This window comes from Carica papaya, chromosome 3 (assembly GCF_054855325.1).
Source record: "Carica papaya isolate Zhongbai chromosome 3, ASM5485532v1, whole genome shotgun sequence".
Lineage (NCBI taxonomy): Eukaryota > Viridiplantae > Streptophyta > Magnoliopsida > Brassicales > Caricaceae > Carica > Carica papaya.
This window is the reverse complement of record NC_142311.1, coordinates 1,501,866-1,524,602: the sequence shown is the minus strand read 5'-3', so window position 1 is coordinate 1,524,602 and position 22,737 is coordinate 1,501,866. Positions and strand designations below refer to the sequence as shown.

General features: G+C 32.8%; 2 protein-coding genes across 6 annotated transcripts; one reads left to right on the top strand and one right to left on the bottom strand.

The window, feature by feature from the left end:
- Positions 1 to 216: 216 nt before the first annotated feature.
- Positions 217 to 7,737, bottom strand: TOP6B (topoisomerase 6 subunit B). 5 transcript variants are annotated; one of them, XM_022038416.2, is made up of 19 exons: positions 7,400 to 7,725; positions 7,261 to 7,313; positions 6,814 to 6,911; positions 6,444 to 6,549; positions 6,119 to 6,256; positions 5,828 to 5,879; positions 5,529 to 5,593; positions 4,970 to 5,076; positions 4,721 to 4,823; positions 4,464 to 4,549; positions 4,177 to 4,373; positions 3,528 to 3,643; positions 3,339 to 3,424; positions 3,086 to 3,158; positions 2,403 to 2,494; positions 2,128 to 2,266; positions 1,960 to 2,054; positions 1,670 to 1,844; positions 217 to 664 (listed from the first exon to the last, which is right to left on the bottom strand). In XM_022038416.2, exons 1-19 carry the CDS (start codon positions 7,497 to 7,499, stop codon positions 518 to 520), a joined length of 2,028 nt encoding a protein of 675 aa, XP_021894108.1. In that variant the 5' UTR covers positions 7,500 to 7,725; the 3' UTR covers positions 217 to 517. The 5 variants fall into 5 exon arrangements, with proteins under 5 accessions (XP_021894108.1, XP_021894107.1, XP_021894109.1 ...); XM_022038415.2 differs by having other exon boundaries at positions 4,177 to 4,549; positions 7,400 to 7,728; XM_022038418.2 differs by lacking the exon at positions 217 to 664 and having other exon boundaries at positions 1,790 to 1,844; positions 1,964 to 2,054; positions 4,177 to 4,549; positions 7,400 to 7,737.
- A 9,601-nt stretch (positions 7,738 to 17,338) lies between these two features.
- Positions 17,339 to 20,897, top strand: LOC110825575 (myrosinase 5-like). The gene is made up of 13 exons (XM_022056043.2): positions 17,339 to 17,571; positions 17,856 to 17,916; positions 18,027 to 18,085; positions 18,191 to 18,266; positions 18,393 to 18,470; positions 18,586 to 18,673; positions 18,829 to 19,084; positions 19,248 to 19,363; positions 19,573 to 19,790; positions 19,953 to 19,984; positions 20,080 to 20,176; positions 20,271 to 20,373; positions 20,514 to 20,897. The coding sequence occupies exons 1-13, from the start codon at positions 17,368 to 17,370 to the stop codon at positions 20,692 to 20,694; spliced, it is 1,569 nt and encodes a 522-aa protein (XP_021911735.2). The 5' UTR covers positions 17,339 to 17,367; the 3' UTR covers positions 20,695 to 20,897.
- Positions 20,898 to 22,737: the final 1,840 nt, after the last annotated feature.

Sequence of the window (22,737 nt, the reverse complement as noted above, 5' to 3'; positions counted from 1 at the left end):
AAAAATACAAACTTAAACAAAATTATTAGTTCAATTTTATTCTCCAATTCAATTTAAGTGTCTTCTTTTTTTTTCTTCTTTTAGGAAATACAAAGAAAAACAAAGTTAATTTAGTTTGTATTAAATGTATAAATTAATTAAATTTATTCTAAAAATTAAACAGTACAAAAATACTGGCCTACAACATTAACACCATTCTCAGAAAGCAAAAAAAGATTAGGAAAAAAAGAAAGGCAAGAAACATTTCTATTGACCTTTTCCTCATTCTCCAAACTCAGTACGCTCCGGCTTCTGTCAAGAAACAAAGGCCACCTAGGCCTCTAAAAACAGAAACTTGATAAATCTAGTTGTAAGGAATGCATACAATCACTCTTTAATAATACAGATGTATACAGGACTTTGAACATCTAGTTTTTTTTATTGGGTACATGATGAATTGTTAAAATGATCGGTATGACAACACTACCTACATGAACCATGCATGGATAACAAGAAATGAAAGAATATAAGAAACTCTTTAGCTAAAGAGTCTGAAGACAAATGCAGGACTGCATAAATCAAAGAAGCTCTTCCCATAATCTAGCGATTGTATGTATATATCTTCCCTAGGCTCTTCGCTGACTCCACTTTGGGTTGCGTATTCTAATGCCATCTCATAGTCCACCTGAAAAGGAAAGTTACAAGTGAAAAATTTGCCAATTCCTGACAAATAAAGGCTGTTGTCAAACTTCGGTCTTAATGGATAGGCTCTAACAAGATGCACAGTCCAACAATAAAAAGGGAAAATACTTTAAGTTTAAGTTTGAGTTTGGCTCAAATTTCAAATTTATAGAATAAGAATAAAAACGAAAGCAAATGATATAAAGATTTGAAAGAAAATAAAATTCTACTTTTAAGTGTATTCCATGTCCAAATGGCTACAGCAAAAAGGCTATTGCAAGAAGCCTTTCCTATACCTATTTTGAGCAATTAACATTTCCTTAAAGATCACGTCATATTGAAAAGATGTCTATATACTAACTTGGGCAAATTATATGATCAATGTAGTTTTGTTTCACCAGTGTGCATTTGAAATTTTCACCAAGTGGCAACCAGCTGGCCCAGTGTATCTCAACCTACAGTATGAGATATATTCCAAGTGTATAATATAATTCTTGGATGCCCTTCAACTTGATTTACTCTGCTGAAGCAGTAGTAACGGCAATCATTCTACAAGATCTGATTAGATAAAAAATATGTTCTTTTCGTTCTCAATATATAGAGTACAAGGTACCCTAATCTTACTGGATGTCTACAAAAGGACAAATATATACCTTATTTAATTTGTATTATAATTTATATGCATCACTAACATTATAGTTTTATAACATTAGGATTAAACAACCATTATATTTTTCATGAATAGATTACCTTTAATATTTTTCGTACCCCTCAATGCCAAGAAAATATTTATCCCTTTAGTCTAGTCTACATCAAAGAGAACTTTTTCTGCTCCAATCTCAACAGCCATAAATGCAATCTCCATCCATTTCAAAATTCTAATAAGCATGGCATATTTTTTCAAATGGAAATTCTTAAAAAAATGGTATTGCCAGGAAACCACTTCAAATAGTTAACCATAGAGGAAAAAAAAAATCAAATACTTTATGCTCGTGTTGAGCAGGCTAACCTGTTCAACATGTTGAGCAAGCTTTTCCTGGAGTGTCTCTCTTGTAATCAGTTGACCAGAAACTTTCCTGAGTATATCTGCAGCCTCTCCTTCATATCGTCTCTTCTTGGATGCATGTAGTTTTGCCATTTCTTTTAGAACCTCATATACAGCACCAGTAGCGTCAGGGATATACCTGACAGTTGATAAATGATATCAGTGAAAGGAGATGGGTAGAAAGCACAGACACACATATAAAAACAGAAAATTATAGTATAATAGAACAGAATAGATTATTGAAATAGGATTACTTGCTTAAATTTCGTTTCCTCTCCTGCTGCTCACGTGCTTGCATTTTCTTCACTATTTTGGATTTTAGCTGGATACAACACTGCTGAATTGCAGACTGAAGACATAGAGGCGTTGCTCACTAGTCATATTCAGGAAAAAATTTGCATCAGAAGAGAAAACGCATTTACCTTAACAGCAGTAGCTATCTCACTGATATCATCTCCAATGTATTCTTTTCCGGTCCCTTTGAAGGGAATTTTTGTGCTCACAATGCTTACAAATACGCCAACTTTATCTTGCACCTGGTTGATCTTGTAACTACTCCAACTGAACAAGATTTTAGAACTCTCTTCAAAATCTATTGGAGATTTTCGCAGAAGGAATGTGACAACAATATTTAACCTACACCTCCTACTCACACCAAAAATGGAGGGGGGGTGAGGAGCAACACAAAATGTCTTACTTAATTCTCTTCATGGCAGTCCTTGTAACAACATCACCACCTTGCTCAAAAAGAAGTGGTATTCGGTTTGCAAAACGAAAAATATTTAAGCCCTACAACAGTTTGCTCTGTAAGTATGCTCGTCAGAAAATGTAAAATAGAATGTTGTTCTGTAGTCTGTAGATGTTCATTCATGGAGGAAAAAAGGAGACAGAAAAATGGCAAAACAGGAAAGCAACATCATGGTTAGATTTTTACCATACTCATCTAGAGAAACAAGAGTACCAACTTAGGACTACTAATTTCACTTTGATAAATAGGCACCTAAGTAGCCCTGTCCTGTCCCTAAGGGCACGGTTCTTTTTCATTGTGCATAGAAAATATCCAAAGAAGGTAATATCAATCATGAATTTTTTCCATCCTACAAAAATTTAGGCAAGCATGAGGAGAGAGGCCAAAGCAGCAAGGAAATGAAGGTTTAGGGCCATCTTCCCTGTTGCCCTGCCTAAGAGACCAGAAACCAACAGTGAAGGACTCACGTTTTGAGTCAATTCCTAAAATCTGGAATCTATAAGTGGTGACATTTGTATGTGTGCTTCTTGCATGCACAAGTGCAAGTAAACCATGACCCCCTTGTAGCACGAAATGTATTAGAAAACCATGCACAAAGGAAACAAAATGATTGAATGATTATAACCACTTACTTGCTTAACGTCTTTTCCACCCACACTTACACCAGCTTCGACAATGAATGGGTGTCCTTCAAAAACTTGAGCACTGTGTGAGGTGGCAGAGGAAAAACTTATCACAATTGAAGGAAAAAGCTAGTAATCAGCAAGGTGCAAATTGAGAACAAGCAAGGTGCAAAAATTTTGATAATAACAGTTTACTTCAAGTTGCGTTTTAAGTATCCAACAAATTTATATCCAAAACAGCTTCCTAGAATTCAAACACAACCTGCCTGAGTAAGTTGCAACCATGTCTGGATGCAGCTCCTTTATAATTCCTAGACGAAGATTGTATTCACCTGCAGGACTAAGACACTAGAGAAGAAAAGGAAAACATAACTGTGTTGAAAATAAAATACACTATCATGATTTATATAGAAACGATGTAAATAAAAATTATAAACCACAAGTAACTTACATCACCATTGGGGTCATCAAATTTAGCTTGGCGAAACAATTGATGGATGCGTACTATTTGCCGGGAACTTAGAGCCTTAACAGACATTTTTGGATTAAACTCTGGTCCCATTTCTCCTGAAGGCATTGACAGACAAAATTAATTGAGAAAGAGAAAGAAAGCACAATCATAAAAGGGATCAACTTAATAGTTATGACTGGCAAAACAACTTGACAACATCTGTTTTTGGAAAGGTCTAATAACATATAGTTTAATTTTATTTAGAATGTTAATGTTTGACAAACAAATCAACACAAATAATTTTTTTAGCAAAATGCAGAAATCCAACAAGTTGTGTATGTTAAGAATGGGAAACAAGTTAAACCTCCAGATTTTGAAGGCAAAATGCAGATATGTAATGGTTCATATTTACTTAACATAATTTTTTTTATGATAAACCTGACAGCATGGCTACTCTCTAAGGATGTTACCATTATCCACTTTAAGTCAATGATTTCATACAACAAATCAGGTTCTCGACAATCACAAGTTCTTCTAAATAATCTTGAATATGATGCAACTGTAAACATTACCAAGATGGTAAACTAGTAAGGTAGGAGTTTTGGATGCAGATTTGAAATGTGTTTGGAACTTGGAAGCAAATCCTTACCAATTAATCGCTCAGCATATGACTTTCTTATCTTTATAAATTCATGCTGAAGAAACTGCAAAAGATTCTGCTTTGAAGTTTCTTCAATCAAGCGTTTTATTAGTAATAAGTCAACAGATGACGGATGGTGCTTTGTCTCAGCAGGAACTGGAGGCATTACATCCGTTCTCCGTGCAAAACTTATGGTGATGTTTTTACTACAAGGAGAATAAAACATAAATATAGATAATGGTAACTGTATCAGTTGATGGTCAGTTGGCAAGTTAAGCAAGAGGATGAGAGCATACTCCGGTGCATCTGATACAAATCTAAACAGAAATTGAGCATACGGAGTGATAACAGCCATCTGTCGCATGTAATGCAATATTTTGGACTGCATGTACCAACAGAAGCCATTAGTCAATGCACTTCTCATCATGACCATGATTTTCTCTTTTTCTTTTGGTAAGACCCATCATGACCATGATGCACTTCCATAATTTGAATAGCTTGAACAAATTCGAAAACAAATAAACTAAGAGAAAAAAGCCATTGGATATCACACACGATAAGTTGTCCAGTTTCCCTCAATGACTACTTGAATTCCAGCTCCATGCCACTTCTCCTTGTTGTCTCGTTTTTCATGCAAATGAATGTGAGGAATATTCCTGAAAGTTTTAAATAAGCCATCAAAATTATGACCAACACAAGTATACCCACAAAAAGGCTAGCATACATGAATTGGGTACATTTCCAGCTTCCTATGACAACCATAAAATTAACATTTGTGATATTTCCTATATTCAGAACATACCTATGAATATCTATATCCAGTCTGCAGAAAGAAATATAGTTCTGCCTCTTCATTGAAGAAGATATCTCTATTGGAAACCCTGTACTCATTTTTGACCAGATTAGTGCCTGTACAAAAATAAATTTAAGTAATCACCATCAGTTGATACCACAATTCGCAAGTAGAGAAGGATGACAAACAGATCAACCAATAAAGACATGTAAACCAATAAATATCTGCGGTATCATAAGCTTTGTATTTCTGAATTGGAACATTAACCATGTAAACTGCATGCCTTATTCCATGACATAGTTAAGAAACTTTTTTAACAAAAAAAATCATGAATCATTATACAACAGCAATAGTAGCATCGTGCTTGACAAATATGCAGAGTCTGAAATGGTGGGACAATATATATGTTAATGAATTCTAAGATGTGTTACGGTGATGGCTCTACTTTTAATATGGGTTGTATCATGATGATACAACTGTGCTGAATTTTAGTACAATGTTGTCAATTAAAGACCATATGATTGAAAAACAAAAATTAGGAAAGAGACATGAATGTTGGAAGTATTACCATCTTTGCACCAAGACCAAATTTTCCCCGTGTCTGCTTTAAGCCATACTTTGTTCCTGACAGAACTGCATGAATAATAAGATGAATATCAACCCTGAGAATCTTAAAAGTTATTAATAACTCATCTGTCTGTTTCAAGCCATACTTTGTTCCTGACAGAACTGCCTGAATAATAACATAAATATCAACCCGGGAAATCTTAAAAGATGTTAATAATTCATCTGTTGTCAAAAAAATGCTCAGTTCCAGGTGGCATCAAATTTGGACAGAGACTTGAGTTAGCAAGTAAAATTACAAACCTCGTCCGAACATATTTGGGATGTCATCATGTGGCATTCCCTTTCCATTATCCTATATTAAAAAAAAATCAGGATGCACTTACTGAGAAATATCAAATAAGCTCAAAAGATAAAAAGATGGAGAGAATCAGATTATAACACCATACGAGAGAGAACATTTATGAAAGACCTTTCACCTTAGGATATTTTGAAATTCATCCTCAAACGAGATCAATAGATAAAGAAATAGAGGAAATGCAGACAAAAACAACATATGACTTACAAAGTTTAATAGGAGAAGATAAATAATACCTTGCATATCACCCTATAAAATAAAGCTTCACCCCGACCTTTCATGACTTTTGAAGCTGCAGTTTCTTTGACTTTCTTCCCCAGGGCAGCATTCCTTGCTTGTATTTCTTGAGCACGAGCTTCCTTCGCTAATCTTTTCTACATCGTAATAATTAATCACAAGAAATGAAATTGAGGTTCACATAAAAATTAACAACATGCAAATTGATCAAGAAGGAAGCTTGCGAAAAGACAAGTTTTTCATCCATCCATATTATATTCAGAAAACAACAAACCAAACCAAACCAAACAGAAAAAGAACTTAGAAGAATTAATATCAACACACCTCACGAGCCTTTTCTGTCTCATAGTCATCATACAGTTTCTCATCAATACGCTCCCGATCAACAAGACCAATCATGGAATTGAATTTGGCTTTCCCGATCTCTTCACTTCAAAAGGGCAGTATGATCAAAAAGGGAAAAGTGCAATTATCTATAGATTCATTTTATATTTCTGGAGCAAATCCACAATAACTAAGAAACAGAAACTTCTCTAGGCGTCTTCATTCTTTGAGAAAAGAAGTTGCTGAAAATAAAAAAAAACAGGCTATCCCTCATGCACCTTGTGCATGTTAGATTTTCTTTTTTAATCAATTAAATAAAAAGATAGTTTCATTTATGTATGATTCCGATTTGTCTAAACAAAGAACTTACATTGTTATCTCCACAACAGGAAGTTCAGATATGGATTCTGCTGAGTCAAGTGCATTTTCTACAAGTTCTCTCACAGTAGTATAAAGGCATTTCCCAGGCTGAAAGCCAGAAATATTAAACATGAATTTAACCAGAGGAAGAAACACAAAAAACAACTATAATAAAAAACAGATAATCAATTCCCATAACCAAATTTCAGTTTCGGAATTCAGTTGCCTAATTTTCTCCTCCCAGAACTCACTTTCCACAGAGCAGCCAAAATCATTAGGAACTCACTGAAAGGAACTGAAAATTGAGTATAACCTACACTCTGGACTAAAAGTTTGCAAAACTTCATACAGGTAGATAAAAATTTCGCATGATTCCAAGCAAAATTTCAACTCATCCTTCTATAATTGACAATGTCATTGTATATCTCAAAGCATCTAGTAGAAAAAATGAACTCACGTTATCGAACCCTGCGATGTTCTTATTCTCCGCGAAGAACTCAGCTGGAGATTCTGCAGGAAGCAAAAATACCTCTAGCTTAAATTACACATACGTGAATAAATAGATATATTTACATCGAGAAAAAGACGGCTCGCACTTTGCTTGAGGAGATTCTCCTTGGCCTTTCTGGGGGTCTTGGACTTTCCCTTCTTCGTTTCGCCCGGTCCCGGGCTTTCACTGCCATCCTCAGCGGCCATTAAAACGCCCAAAGCGAAGCTCCAAGAAAAAGCAACAAAAAATTATCAAATAACGTAAGCCAACTGAATTGAGTGGATTGTGATCGTTAGAAGAATTAAAACTGATCGAGAAGAGCGAATTAGTTAGGGTTTCTGTCTACTGTATACATTCCTTTTTGTACAAAGGGCGAAATCGAAGGAAGAAGACAAAAGAAAGCAGAGAATTAGGGTAGGACTTGGGAATGATCCAGTGTGCTAACCTGGATTGTGGGTGATGATGTGTCAACCTAGTTATCCTCATCGGACGATTAGGGCTTCTCATCTTGGCTTCACGTTCCAAAAGCAACGGCTCGTATTAGAGATGAAATGTCGTGCTTCTGCATCTGAACATTTTGGATCGTAGAAATGTTTCCCAATTTTCCCGCCAATTTTTGTATAATTTCGTGATTTTTTTAAAAAAATATCTACTAATATGTATTTTTTGTTAGTATTAATATATAGATTGTTATATTAAGCCACATCATTAAACACTATTAATTATTTATACAAATGACTAATTAAGTGCAGGCTTTTTACTAATTTAATATATGTATATTATATATTATATATACACGTAAATGATATAGAATTTTTTGAGATAAATATATAATTAATCACACCGTCAAATATTATTAATTATATATTACTTACATGTTTATCTCAATAAATTATATAATTAATCTTATAATCCAATGTTATTAATTATTTATAGAATTAATTAATTAGATACATGTACTTTTCCTACAAACTTAATTAATTAAATTATATATATAATTAATATGTAACTAATAATATTATTTTTAATTGTCACATGTTTAACGATTATTATCATAATTTCACTTAATTAATAATATCTTAATTTACACTTGTAACATAAAAATTCAAATATATTATTGCTAATATATAGATTCTGTACGACACTAGCAATATACAATATGTCACTAGTAAAAAATTATATATTTAATATGATTATATTAATTATATATTTTAATAAACATGAACAAAAAATACATACGTACCATGCACCAAAAGCTAATTAATAAATAGAATATCTTATATATATGTAACCTTTGGTCTAAGTCTCATTACATGAAGCCACGTTATCCATAAAATATTAACTTTTTAGAAATTATTTTTTTAATTTACATACTTTTTTAATCTATATGTTTTGTTAATTATATATTTAATTAATATAATTCAACAAATATATTTACTTATTTTGAAAATTAATTTAATTATTTTAGTCGCGTACTTAGTTTATATGATTTAGTTACTATAAGTATAATCTGTTTATTTCATTCGTTACGTATTTAATTAATATGATTTAATAAATATAAATATAATCATAATATATAATTACTATAATTATTTATATTTATCAATTTAAAAAAAAATAACACATTAAAAAAATGATTAAGTACATAAATAAAAATATCATATACAATGTATATATTAGTAATCATAATTCTGAGTACATCTTTTTCCACAAAATATTATCTAAATTAAAATGTGTTTTGATAACAATTAATTTATTTTAATAATTACTAAACATGTAATAATTAAAGAATGTATACTATCTAGATTTAATTATTTTTATCTTAGAGAAATATTTTTTATAATTTTTATAAAATTTTTTTGTACAGTCTACTTTAATAATTTAAGAATAAGATAAAATAAGTATACTTATTCAGACACATTTAGATTTATTATATTTATTGATAAAATATTAGTATTGAACTCGAAATTTCAAGTGAATGGTCAGTTGTAACGTCCCCGGAAATATTAAAATGAAATGAGTATTTAAATATATCAAATGCGGAAGCGAGATCAAAATTTCAGTTAACATCCCTTACACGAAAAACCAAAAACGTACTTAAAATATAAAAGATTAAACTAACTAAGAGAGAAACTCGAAAATAAAACTATGAGTATGACTACAGAGTCTCTAGGCATCCCCTTCGTCGTCCTCCTGCGGAACGGGCTCGGGAACCATGTCTTCCTGATCTGAAATGGTTAAATAAGGAGTGAGCTACACTAGCCCAGTAAGAACATCACGATATCTCACCGTCACGGAGGTAAAGGTGGGTAGAAAAACACAAAAAGACCAGTGGAGCATAATTTACAATAAACTCGTTTATTAACATGAAAACCTTTACCATCCACTTACCTCGGTGGAATTTATGAAAACAATATAAGAAAAATAATAACATTATCACAATCATGGAATAATATAAGCTGTGAAACATAGCACTTATCACGCCTTTTGTAATTCAATCATTATACAACATATCATTTTCTCATTTACCAGCCTACTAGTATCCATGGGGGCCCCTAGGGGTCCCGCTACCCGTTAACCTTTAACATTCATAATCAGTTTCCAGGGCCGTCCCCATACCCCGTCCGGTATGGGCGCCAAAACCATAAACCTCAATACCCCGTCCGGTATGAGGGTGAAACGGGCCGTCCCCATACCCCGTCCGGTATGGGCGCCAAAACCATAAGATCTCCATACCCCGTCCGGCATGTGAGACCACAATCCCGGTAGGGTTCCCTACGGACCCGGTCCGTCCACCATCTCTCAGGATATCTAGTCAGGCTGACCCCATCATACAATTATCAGTCTACACAATGTTTCATTTCCCTTTTCCTCAATAAGCATCATCAATTCACATTTAAACAAGCAAATCGTAATTCATGCCGAACAGACAACATACAGTATCAGTTCTTCAGTCATTCAACCTATAATTAATAAAACAGTAATATATGCATTCGAAACTATAAAATGAACACATCAAATCCCATAATGCATTTAAAGCTGTAAAACAGGCCAAATAACAGTAAATCATCAATCACACTAGACTCGGGCTCCATTAGCAACCTTAAGCAATTTCACACATGCGTTAATTCAAGAAATACCGTTTTATCATTTTGAACTTTAATACCGTGATAGGAAATAGGGTGAGGGGTCCTTACTTGTTTTCGGGATCCGAATACGATTCACAGTGCGCCTGCAGGCCGTCCCTAATTTTTCCTGAATTTTTCCCGGAGAACTGAAACACACTAACAGTACCTGCACGTGTTCCAAAAAAAATCCAAATTAGGCCCAGGGCCCCTTTCGGACCAAATCGCAACTCCGGCACGGCGGCTCCGCCGTGCTCCGGCGACGGCGCCGCCGCTGGCGGCGGCGAGTCGCCTCGGGTTGGCTGTTTTCGGCCGTTTTCGGCCGAATTCGGCCACACTCGCATTGGTCCTTGTTAGAAAACAACCCTAGGGCCCTCGGGGGGCCAAAAATCACGGAAAAACGGAGCTTACCGGCGGCGGCGCTCTCGGGTACGGCGGCTCTCCGGCGAGGTTCGTGTTTTGGTGATTCGGCTTCGGTCAACCTGTAGAGAAAAGAATGGTGATCACGGTGATATAAAAATTGCATCGAACGGAGGCCGGGAAGGACCTCGTCGGAGGCAAAAAACCGAGAGGGGCGCGGCAGCGCCGCTGGGTTTCGGCCGCGTATTCCGGCCGTTTGGCCGGGATTTCGGCCTCAATTTGGCCATAGGAGGAATCAGCGGAGAAAAACGAGTCGGGGGTATGAAATTTACCTCGATCGGCGGTCGGAAATTTCCCCGGTGCGGCGGCGGGTGGCGGCGGTCGGCCTCTGGTTCGTCTTCTCCTGCGAGCGGCGGGCGGCTAGGGTTTGTGGTCTGGTGTGGGGGTTCTATTTATAACCCCTTGCCTTTTGATCACAGCCGTTCATTTCGTTTTAATCTGGGCCGTTCGTTTTTGATTGAATCTGGGCCGTCCGTGCGATTGAATCTGGGCCGTCCGATCGCGCGATTGATCTGGGCCGTCGGATCGCACCCACGCGGATCGCCAACGTGGCTCCTTTCGGAGTGACGCGGTCTTGCCACGTGGCAGGCCCCGGTTGGCCGGGACTGCTGACCGGGCCTGCTGACGTGGCTGCTGACGTGGCCCCCCCCCCCCCCCCCCCTTTTTTTTTTTCTCTCCTTTCCGGGTGCTACATCAGTGACGTCAGAAAAAGGAAGATATCGTTTATATTTTTTATATAATCATCTCTTATTATCTTATAGTTAAAAGAGGTAATAGAAATAGGTCAATTGAATTAAATTATTAAATTAATATTTAATTCAAATAATTAATTTGTATTTAATAAAATGTGAAGAATATAATATATATATATTAAATATATGTATAGAATAGCAATAGAAAAAACAATAATTATACAAACTGAATCTTGAGGATTGCATAGAAGAGATAGATGTTAGACTTAATGTAACAATCCGTTTTCTTTGGAGAGAAATAAGTGTTGCCTCAAACATAAATCCAAGAAATATTGTGTATTATTATGCTAATCTCTATGAATCAACAATACATTATATGTACGAAGTCATAATTCATGAGACTTACAATAATCTTTTGAAATTACATTACAATAATATATTATGATCTACTTTATAATAATGTCTTAAGGTAATTAAAAGATTTTTCGAAATCTTCATTTGATTTTGAACTCATTCTTGACCTGAACTAATCTGCACTAAGGGAGGGAGTGAATTGGGGTGAACTTCACAAACTCAATAAGAATAAAGTAATGTTTAAAACAGAGATATGTAAATACACATTCATATAGGTTTAATAAAATAAATGCAAATTTTATATTCATAGAAATCTATTTTGCAAGACAGCCATACTCATCATCATTATTGTAAAGTATAACAAAAGAAACAATCAAAATCGACATCCCTTTTCATTACTCATTCTAACATATATTTAGGTACCATACATATCATTATCATTCATAAATATCATCATATCCCATTGGATTCATATTCAGATAATTTCGTTCCGTTCACAAATACTATTAACCACCCCAAATACATATCCATATCATTTCTATTTCTATTACATATTTTTATTTTCATCACTGGTATCATTGGAGGCCTATAGGGATCCTCGCTACACGTGAATGTACAAAATATTTCTTTTACAATTCATTGGACGTCTCCATACGCTGTCCGGTAATGGACATCATAATTATAAACCGTCTTAATACTCCATCTGGTAATGAGCACTATAATTATAAACTATCTCAATACCTCGTTCGGTATGAATGTAACTAAACCAATTCTCAACCTCGTTCGGTATGAAATTTTTTAGTCCCGTACGACTGAGAACACATCCACAGTGGGGTTCACCCTATATACCAAGTCCGTACATTCTCTCCCATGATACATGGTAAGCTTTTTTCTCTTCAAAAATTATCTTAACTTCAGAAACTTAAACACCAATCACAAAACATACATATTCTTATATTTTCACACTTATTGACTTGTTCACGTATCCATTGTACATATAATTTAAATGTATATAACACACTTTATATTATATATATATATACGTACAATAATATATATCTTAACTATCCCTACACATATTTCGCGTATAATCATGTATATCATTAAAAACTTATAAATTTAGAGTTACACTCATACAACAGCTTTAATAACTTACCAATACGTACACTATATTATATATACCCATACATACACACAAATGCGTATGCACCTAATTTATGTATAGACCATCGTGCACACATGTATTCATCTTACCTATATACTGCATATATTTAACATATATCACACATATCCATGCGAAATCATATACTATTCATTTAAAATAATTACCTATGTAATTATATGTATATGTACATCAAGACATCAAGTTTGTAAATGTATACTCTTACCCATTATCTCCTATATGTGTATCATTTGGCACACGCACATACATTTAAACACATTCAGTTATGTATTCATACAACTTCAACATTATTTTTAATTACACAAATACAATCATAGGAAGCTATTCAAACACTTTTACATACGGATAATAATTTTTGAGAAAAACATTCTAAAATGATCCATTAAATTTGGGTCCATCATTTTGAAATCAATAAACTATTTACGAAAACATGAAATCTTTGAATGAAAACTAATTCAATTCTTACCAGAATCTCCAGTGAGAGAAGAAATCGGAAAGCTTTCAAACAATTTTGGTTCCATACAGTCAGCTCCCTTTTTAGTTTCTTATTCCCAATTTTTCAAAAATATTTACACACATGATTAAAGATTTAATTTAAAACAATAACTGAATGTAAGGTGAAAGAAAATTTACCGAAATTAGTGTTAAATTCGGGCTTCCTACCCAAAAGAGTGCAATTTTGATCGCTTTCTCTGGTTCCCTGATTTTTGGCCTCGCATGGATATTTGAACAGATTCAGAATGTCGTGTCGTGGTTTGCCTCATGCAGATCAGGTCCACCCAACACGCGCTTTGTTTCTTCTTATTCAACAATGCACGCTGCATGCCTGGCACAGCATGCCCAACACCACGGGCCGCATGCCTAGCATAGCGCGCCCAACATCGTGCGTCGCACGCCGTCTACCTAACATAGCGCGCTCAACACCGCATTTTTGGCATAGTGCGTGCAGCACCGCACGCCTGGCACAGTGCGCCCAGCACCACGCATCGCGTACCGCGTGCTAAGCACCGTGCACAAACCTTCCTTTCCGGTCGCATGCACCGCGCACAAACCTTCCTTTCCGGTCGCGTGCACCGCTTGCCCTGCTTCCTTCCTCCTCCTCCTCCTCTTCCTTCTTTTTCATCATCATCATCATCATCATCATCTTCTTCTTCTTTGGCAACACACATCGTGCGCCCAACACTGCACGCACGACATCCTCTTTTCTGGCCATATGCGCCACGCTTTTTTCTTTCTCCTTCTTCTTCTTCAGCCATGGTTTTTTTTTTCTTCTTTTTTTAAATTTTTTCTTTTCTTTTATGGTCTGGGCCTGGTTATTATACTAAAAATATTTTCGTTATTGCTTCAACTCGTATTTTGAAAAAGTGCATCTCTCTCTAATAGTACTGAATAAATTAAGTATATACATTAAGATACGAAGATTTCTTATTCGACAATAATAAAAACCAATTCTAATATAAATTAAGCTATGTTGGATGGCTTGAAGAATGCAATTCCTTGTCTATTGCATTCAACAAATAAATTCTTATTTACCTTCCAAAAAATTAGTTATGTATACAATATGTTCCTTTATGCGATTTTTTAAATGAGGGCGAAAACCACCTTTATAAAATTTGATTCAGAATCTAAGTAAAAGTGTTAGGTAGAGTGACCATTAGCCAATCTTTAGGTTACTGGTACACTTACGAGTTAACTCACATATCTCGTTGAATCAAGTACTATGACCTGACACAAAGAAATGAATTTCACGTTCTCAATGAACTTCAGTTTAATAACTTTCGGATTGAAAGTAAAAAATTTAATCACTAAGGAATGTCACTGATAATATTATAAATAATGGATTCACTTGTAGTTACATTTCAAATAATTCTGTATAACTTACACCAAAAAATTATAAAAGTTAAAGAGCTAAAATTTCTTTGTATTTATTAACGCAATAGGCCCTCAAATAACAGTTGACTAATTTTCTGAGAATTAAATGACAATTAAAAAATAAAATTAATAAAAGCCAAATTGGTGTATTAAAGAAAAAACTAGACATATAAAGGCAAAATGCTAGACTTGTGCAGTACTCAGTGCTATCAATGAACAAGGAAATAAAATAATTATTCAGTTTTCAAATAAATTATAGTTGTATATTTATATGTATCTTCATATATATATATATATATATATATATATATATCTGTGTGTGTATGTTATGCAGGCTCCATGTTGCCTCTTAGAATAATACTGATTTTGCATCTTACGCTATATAAATCATATAATTAGACTTAATTTCCAAATAAACGTGGGTTAATGACAATTCTTAAGAACCTAGCAAACTCTGTATTTGCTTAATTCAGTTAGCTTAAGTAAGTTCAGTTTCAAGCTAACTTTAATTAGTGATAAATAACGTGTATATATACATATATGCGTGTGTGCGTGCGATTTTACGTGTAATGTTTATTCATATCAAATATATATATATGTTTATTTGAAAATAATTATGGAAATAAAATTTAAACTGTGATAATAATAGTTATGAAATCTTTCAATTTATTTTTATTTACCGAGCACAGTGGATTTAGTGTGAAAAGAAATTATTATACCACGTGCTTCAATTATAGGTGGTAGTGCTATATTATAAACAATTATTTTATATGATAAATATATATAATATTAATTTCACGCTCTCATAATTATAAATTCATCAATATATATATATATATATAGATACTTATTGATCAAAGGAGATTATGCATGCAGTATGTAGTAATATGTAGTCTCATATATGCTTGTGCCATAATTTTTCATCTCTTTTATTTTTCTGCAACATATATACACATGTAGATATGTACATAAATATTAAATATATTATGGTGATATTGAAGCAATCGAATCGTGAGATCCTTCAACGTGGAAGCAAGAGAAACAAATTATAATTTTTAATTATTTTAGTGAATTCCACATTATTCTTTTTGCTAACTATATGTATCAAAATGACAACAAAATTATATATATATATATGTATACAAATAAACTTCTGTGTGAAATTTAAAAGTACATTATAAATTTCATAAAAATTTGTAAAATTTGAAATTTATTATTTAAGTTTTCGCTTGAAATTTTGTATGTATATTCAAGTTTTATCATTTTAAATAGTATTCTCATTATCTGACTAGTTAGAATTAATGTAAATTAATATAAACTCTTTTTTTACTTTCAGATCTCAGCAAACTAATATCTTTTATCAATGAAGAGTAGCAAAAATAGTAATTTATTAATATTTGTTTTGCTTAATTGAATGATAAATTTATCGATGAATACAGACCGGCTGCTAAGTGATATATATCACTCTAATATCAAACACGTACGAATCAACGGATAATATGTGTGTGTATGTATACATACACAGATATATATATTAAAGACCTCCTGGTAAAAATGAAGGTTGGCTCTGTCACTGCCAGCATGCAAGCAAGCAGATGAAGATAAGAAATTTTGCAACACACCCACATGTACTTCTTTCTTGTTTCCACAATTACATGCTGGGAATTTATGACATTATAAATTACATATGATAAATTTTCCATGATATACACGAAAAAAAAAAATCCTACTATGAAAAATTATAACCTCAGTTTTCGTTTTTATGGCTCACATTTTACTTTTACTGTATATTAATTTATTTCTTTCTAGAAAAATAAAGCTGTATGTACATGTGTATATACAATAGTAGTGGATATATATACACGACGACTACTGTAAAATATAAAAGTATATACAAACACAAATTGCTGTAATAATATGCGATATCAAATCATCACATTAATTAGCTTTTCACTATAATAAATCTACATAAAACTTCTGATCAGTATATATATGTTCGTGTTTATGTATGGAAATCCAGTTCAGTTGCAGATTTTCTTGGTTTTGGCTTTTCTTCTGCATTTCAAGAATGGTTTATCGTCATTACCGGCGGTTCTAGAGCAGTTTTATTTTCACTCAAATTTATCTTTTGGTGTCAAGGTGAAATATCAGTAAAATATAGTAGCTAATTTTCGATATCCATGCACGTGCATATATATATATATATATACACACACACAGCATGCACCCTTTTCGTCAATAGGGTCATCTTCAAGAAATACCACACTTGCAAATAAGAAACTTTTTTCCCTCCACATGCATTAGCTAATACTTAATTATTTTATATATAGTATTATATAAATAAAATAATTAAAGAGATCTCCAGCTCCTATATAAATGCTAGTTCTGGAACCGAAAGGACTCACAGCAAGCCAAAAATTAATCAAGTATGGCAATTCAAGAAGGGTGTCAATATCTCTTCTTTCTAGTTCTTGTTCTGTCATCTGTCTGCACCAATGGAGTTCGCAATATACATTTTTCTATTGTTAACGATAAAGATATCGGTTCTTTTAAAATTCTTGATGAAGATAGTTTGAACCGTCGTGATTTTCCTAATAATTTTATTTGGGGTACTGCTACTTCAGCTTTTCAGGTATCTACTAATAAAATTTTAAAATTATTAATTCTATAGTTTATTTTTAATTTTTGACATAATTTTAATTTGTGTAACCTTGAACTTGTATATGTCCTTATTTAAAAAATCTAAATACATACTACACAAATTCTAAGAATTGTAACAAATTTATGTAAAATGATAAAAAATCATATCATAGAATTGTATTTCTACATGTATGTATATTTAACATAGGATTGTATTTAATTATTATATGATATTATATCAATTTTTAATATTTTATATTTATTTTTTTTTTTCAGATTGAAGGTGTGACACATAGAGCATTTAATATATGGGATAGCTTTACTCATAGATATCCAGGTGTATATTTTCACTTATAAATATAATTTTTATAGTAAAAACTTATTATAAATTTTTTTTATTATATACATTTATGAATAATTTCTTGAATATATGTATTGAAATTTTAGAAAAGTCAAGTGATGGAAATGATGCAGACCAAGCTACTGATTCGTATCATCTTTATAAGGTACTGCTAATTAAAAAGAAAAAAGCCAAAACAAGATCTCAAAAATTTAATTAGTAGAATTTTTATGATTTTTCGTATTACTAATTTGTTTTCCCACCATAATAGATGGATGTTGAGATGATGAAAAACATGGGCGTGAACGGCTATAGATTCTCCATTGCTTGGTCTCGAGTATTGCCGAGTAAGATGATTTTGTCCCTTTATAATTGATAGGATGTATTTTTTATTGTTAGACAAACTATTTCAGTTATCTATACCATCTTTTTTAACATAATTTGTTTGTTTCAACAATTAATACCATTTTCAGAGGGGAGAATAAGTGGAGGAATAAATGAAGAAGGGATCCAATACTACAAGAACCTTATCAATGAGCTCTTAGATAACGGTTGTCATTTGAACTTTTTTTTTTTAATGATCAATTATATTTTACTTGTATAATTTGCGAGAATATTTTTTTGTTCTAATATTAATTACTTTAATAATATTACGAACAAATACAGGTATAGAACCATTCGTGACTATTTTTCACTGGGATGTTCCTCAAACTTTAGAAGACATGTACGGAGGACTTTTGGATCGTAACATTGTGTAAGTAATTTCAAAAACAGAGTTTTTTGTTTGCTGTGCAGTAAAAAAGGATCGTGTTGAAAAACAGAGTTTGACATTCTTAATTTGCTATGAAATAATTAATAAAATACTTTGAAATCTTGTACTAATTACTAGATGATCTTTTGTGGTATTAGGTCTGATTATCGGGATTTCGCAAATCTTTGCTTTAGAGAATTTGGTGATAAAGTAAAGTACTGGATAACAATTAATCAACCCTACAGCCTTGGGTTTAATGCTTATGGAAAAGGCGAACAAGCGCCTGGACGATGTTCTGCTTGGATGCACAAAAATTGCACAGGAGGAGATTCGGGAACCGAACCATATATCGTAGCCTACCATGAACTTCTTGCCCATGCAGAAGTTGTTCAGTTATATAGAAGAGAATATAAGGTTATAATTAACTGCTGAAAAAGTATATCGCACTTTTAAAAATTCATATAGTTTTTATATCTCTTAAAAGTATTTATTTATTTTGGAGTAAAATTTTATTTTTGTTATGACATCCTTCGTATAGCTTATTTATTTTTTTAAAAGAAAAATAATAATATTGCAGGAAACTCAGAAAGGCAAGATAGGTATTACATTAGTAGCTAATTGGTATTATCCATTGAGAAATACAATTGATGATATCAATGCTGCTCAAAGAGCTCAAGATTTCAAGCTCGGATGGTAAGTAATCGAGCTTATTTTCGACTTCTATTAACATGCTTCCAAAAGGAATGAGGCCATGGCATGATCAACAGAAATAATTAACATGAATAATATTAAATTAAGGACAAAATCATGGCTAGAAAATAAATTAAACTTACATATATATTTGATATAACGTATCACAAGATGGATATAAAACCTAGTTTTCTCTCACTATATTTTTGTAGGTTTTTGGATCCAATAGCATTTGGCGACTATCCAACATCTATGAAAAAGTTAGTTGGCAAAAGATTACCAAAAATCGCTCCGTGGGAATCTAAACTTATAAAAGGATCAATTGATTTTCTTGGTCTGAATTATTATTTTCCACTATATGCATTTAATACTGGTGCACCTGATCCTACAAAACCAAGTGTTTTAACAGATGGCAGATTTGGAACTACAAGTAAGTACAACTAACACTAATGTTATAACATTTCATATATGTATAGTAAATTAAAGCTCGTAAAAAATTTTAACTTTTTCTGGCAAGAATCAAATTTGAAGTTACGTATTAGTGGTGGTATGATCGTATGTTAATTTAAATACATACTTTCTTTTACTACAGATGTTCGTGACGGCGTTCCAATTGGTACAAATGTAAGAACCATATATACGATAAAAAGATACCTTTATTTTAAAAAAAATAATAGTTTCAATTATTTTTTAATTAACATCAAATTTAAACTTTGCAGTCAACGTTATTTTTTTACAATTCTACGGGATTTTATGATCTTCTTACTTATGTGAGAAAGAAGTACAACAATCCTCTCACGTACATTACAGAAAACGGTATATCTTATTCCTTTATTGTTAAATTATATCTGGCGAATATATATACCAGGTATTCTTTTGAATAATGACAAAAAATATCTTTTTATTTCAGGTTATGCCGACAGCAGTGCAATATCACTTAATGAAACATTAAGTGATACAGGACGAATTGATTACTATCAAACCCATCTCTCAGCTCTTAAAAAAGCTATCAAGTAAGTATATTTAATTAGTGTAAGGAACATAGACAAAGACTCTCTCAAACCTACAACAATACTTGTCGTGTGTACCTATGCAGAAACATATACGATTGTATGACATATATTTTTCTTACTTAATTTTATATTTTGTGCAGTGAGGGAAGCAATGTTCAAGGATATTTTGCGTGGTCGTTACTAGACAACTATGAATTTGTTCAGGGATTCACAGTACGATTTGGCTTAAATTATGTGAATTACAGTGACCCATCAGATAGACAACCTAAAGCATCAGCCTTGTGGTTTACTGACTTCCTTAATAACGTCGCAAATGTCTAGTTCAATGCGGCTTATTGTGTGTTTCTGTTTATGAATTCAAGTGAAAAATTGTATCCACCTAAGAATATTCCTACTGGATTATTCTCTTCAACTAAGAATAAAGAATAAAGAAGATAAATATATCATGTCTTTCATGTTAGTAGTCTGGTATGTTATAATTTGCAGCTATTATTATAAAGTGTTTGCTCTCCCTCCTTTAGTAACTAGCATGTTATCGTCTTTTTCCTTCAAAATTTTCGTGCTTAATTCATTTTGTTTGGGGCTGCCTATCTTGATGATTCTCCAATAACGTTGGTGACAAGAAAGTCTCGAGGCAAGACGCAAACACTCCGCATATGTATGAGAGAGATTTAAACTACCACCAACTTAATGAAATGCAATAACTCTTTAACTTCTCCATTTTTTTTAGTACTAGCAAGTAGTACCACGTTCATAAATCTATCTTGTATACAAAATAATCTATATATTTAGTAATCCCAAAAAATCTAACAATTTTAAGAAACAAAACAACTCTTCTTCAATCTTCTCAAAAGAGAAAAAAAACTAGTTCTTATTCATACCACCGACAAGTAAGCATGAATTTATGCAACTGTAGCGTTAAAATTGTACAGAAGAGAAGAAAAATAAATAGGTATTTTCTGTATTGCTTTATGATACCGCCACTTGTTACCCGAGACTCCTCTTTAGATCTATCCTCAGTGAGTTAATCAGCCGTCGTAAATGGCATTTGGGGACAGAGAAAAATCAACGAGAAAGTGACTTCATGCCAGAAGAAGAAGATTTGCAAGACCTTTCACTGTTAAGAATGACTTTAAGGTAGAAGAAGAGGAGGTTTGATGCGAGAATCAGGTCTTTGCCTTATTGATTGCGACTATATTAATATATTTTACATGGTTTGGAGCAAAAGAAGGTTCCCATTTCCCCCTCTTCATTGATTATGGTGAATATCAATGAAAAGTCGTATGGTTTTTTGTTCTAAATTGTTTTGATTCTAGGGTTTGCAAATATAGAAGTGAGATTGTGACGGAGATGAAGAAGAAGATAATGCAGCAGCAAGAAAGAAGAAAAAAAGTCTATAGAAATAAGAAAAGTTGGATGAGTTGGTGAACTCTGTTTGGTCATATAAATAGTAAGGATCTCCCATTTAGTACTGTCATCATGGAAATAACTTCTCCGGCTATACAATGGCTAATTAAATTATGTTAGTCAGCATTCGCAATTAAGTGTTTGAGAATCTAAAGATGTATTCTAGGTATAAAAGCAACACGATCAAAAGACACACTTCACTTATCTGAAACAAAATATCTCCAAAACCTTATTATTAAGACATTTGGTCAAGGTTTTAGTTAAGGAAACTGTCAATAAAATGCTTGTCCAGAGAGAAAACATGAGTATATCTTGGATATAGTTCGACTATTTTTAATAGAACCATATTGTCTTGAAATTTTGCAGAAAGCTGCACTTATGATTGCGAAACATAAATGATATTGCCTCGCTTGTCATTTGTAATAATTCACCTCATGAATGGCTATACAATCACTTGTTGTCCTAATAATAATTCACCTCATCGAAAAGTTAGATAATTTTTTTAAAATAATAATAATAGAATAAAATTATGGTCAAACCAAAAAAATAATAATTCTAAATTAGATGTCATTTAATGAATTTTCTATCTAATTAAGATGTTTATTATTAATGACCTTATCATTGAAAAGAAATCAAAATTCTAAACTGCATATATATGATATCTAATTCTAGAATACTCAATATTTATTTGAAATTTTATTTTATATTAATTACGAATAGATAAGAAATAAATAACTAACAGAAAAAAATTTACAGTTTTGGTTATTTAAAAATTGGACTATCAATATACAATATGTCTATCGTGAAGGAGATTGGTGTGCAGACTATTTGGCAAATCAGGATTTCGACCGACCTCCTGAATTACACTACCTACAACACCCTCGTAGGGAATCCCGAACATCATTAGAGAGGATTTTATCGGGGTCTCCTGACCTACAATATATAATATCTAGATGT

Excerpts from the sequence above, each read along its gene's own strand:
- LOC110825575 (XM_022056043.2), top strand. The coding sequence starts at position 17,368 with ATGGCAATTCAAGAAGGGTGTCAATATCTCTTCTTTCTAGTTCTTGTT. Across the intron at positions 17,572-17,855 it reads CTGCTACTTCAGCTTTTCAG|ATTGAAGGTGTGACACATAG; the intron begins GTATCTACTAAT and ends TTTTTTTTTCAG. Across the intron at positions 17,917-18,026 it reads CTTTACTCATAGATATCCAG|AAAAGTCAAGTGATGGAAAT; the intron begins GTGTATATTTTC and ends TTGAAATTTTAG.
- TOP6B (XM_022038415.2), bottom strand. The coding sequence starts at position 7,499 with ATGGCCGCTGAGGATGGCAGTGAAAGCCCGGGACCGGGCGAAACGAAG. Across the intron at positions 6,912-7,260 it reads ACATCGCAGGGTTCGATAAC|CCTGGGAAATGCCTTTATAC; the intron begins GTGAGTTCATTT and ends TCTGGCTTTCAG. Across the intron at positions 1,845-1,959 it reads AGGAAACGAAATTTAAGCAA|GTATATCCCTGACGCTACTG; the intron begins GTAATCCTATTT and ends ATCAACTGTCAG.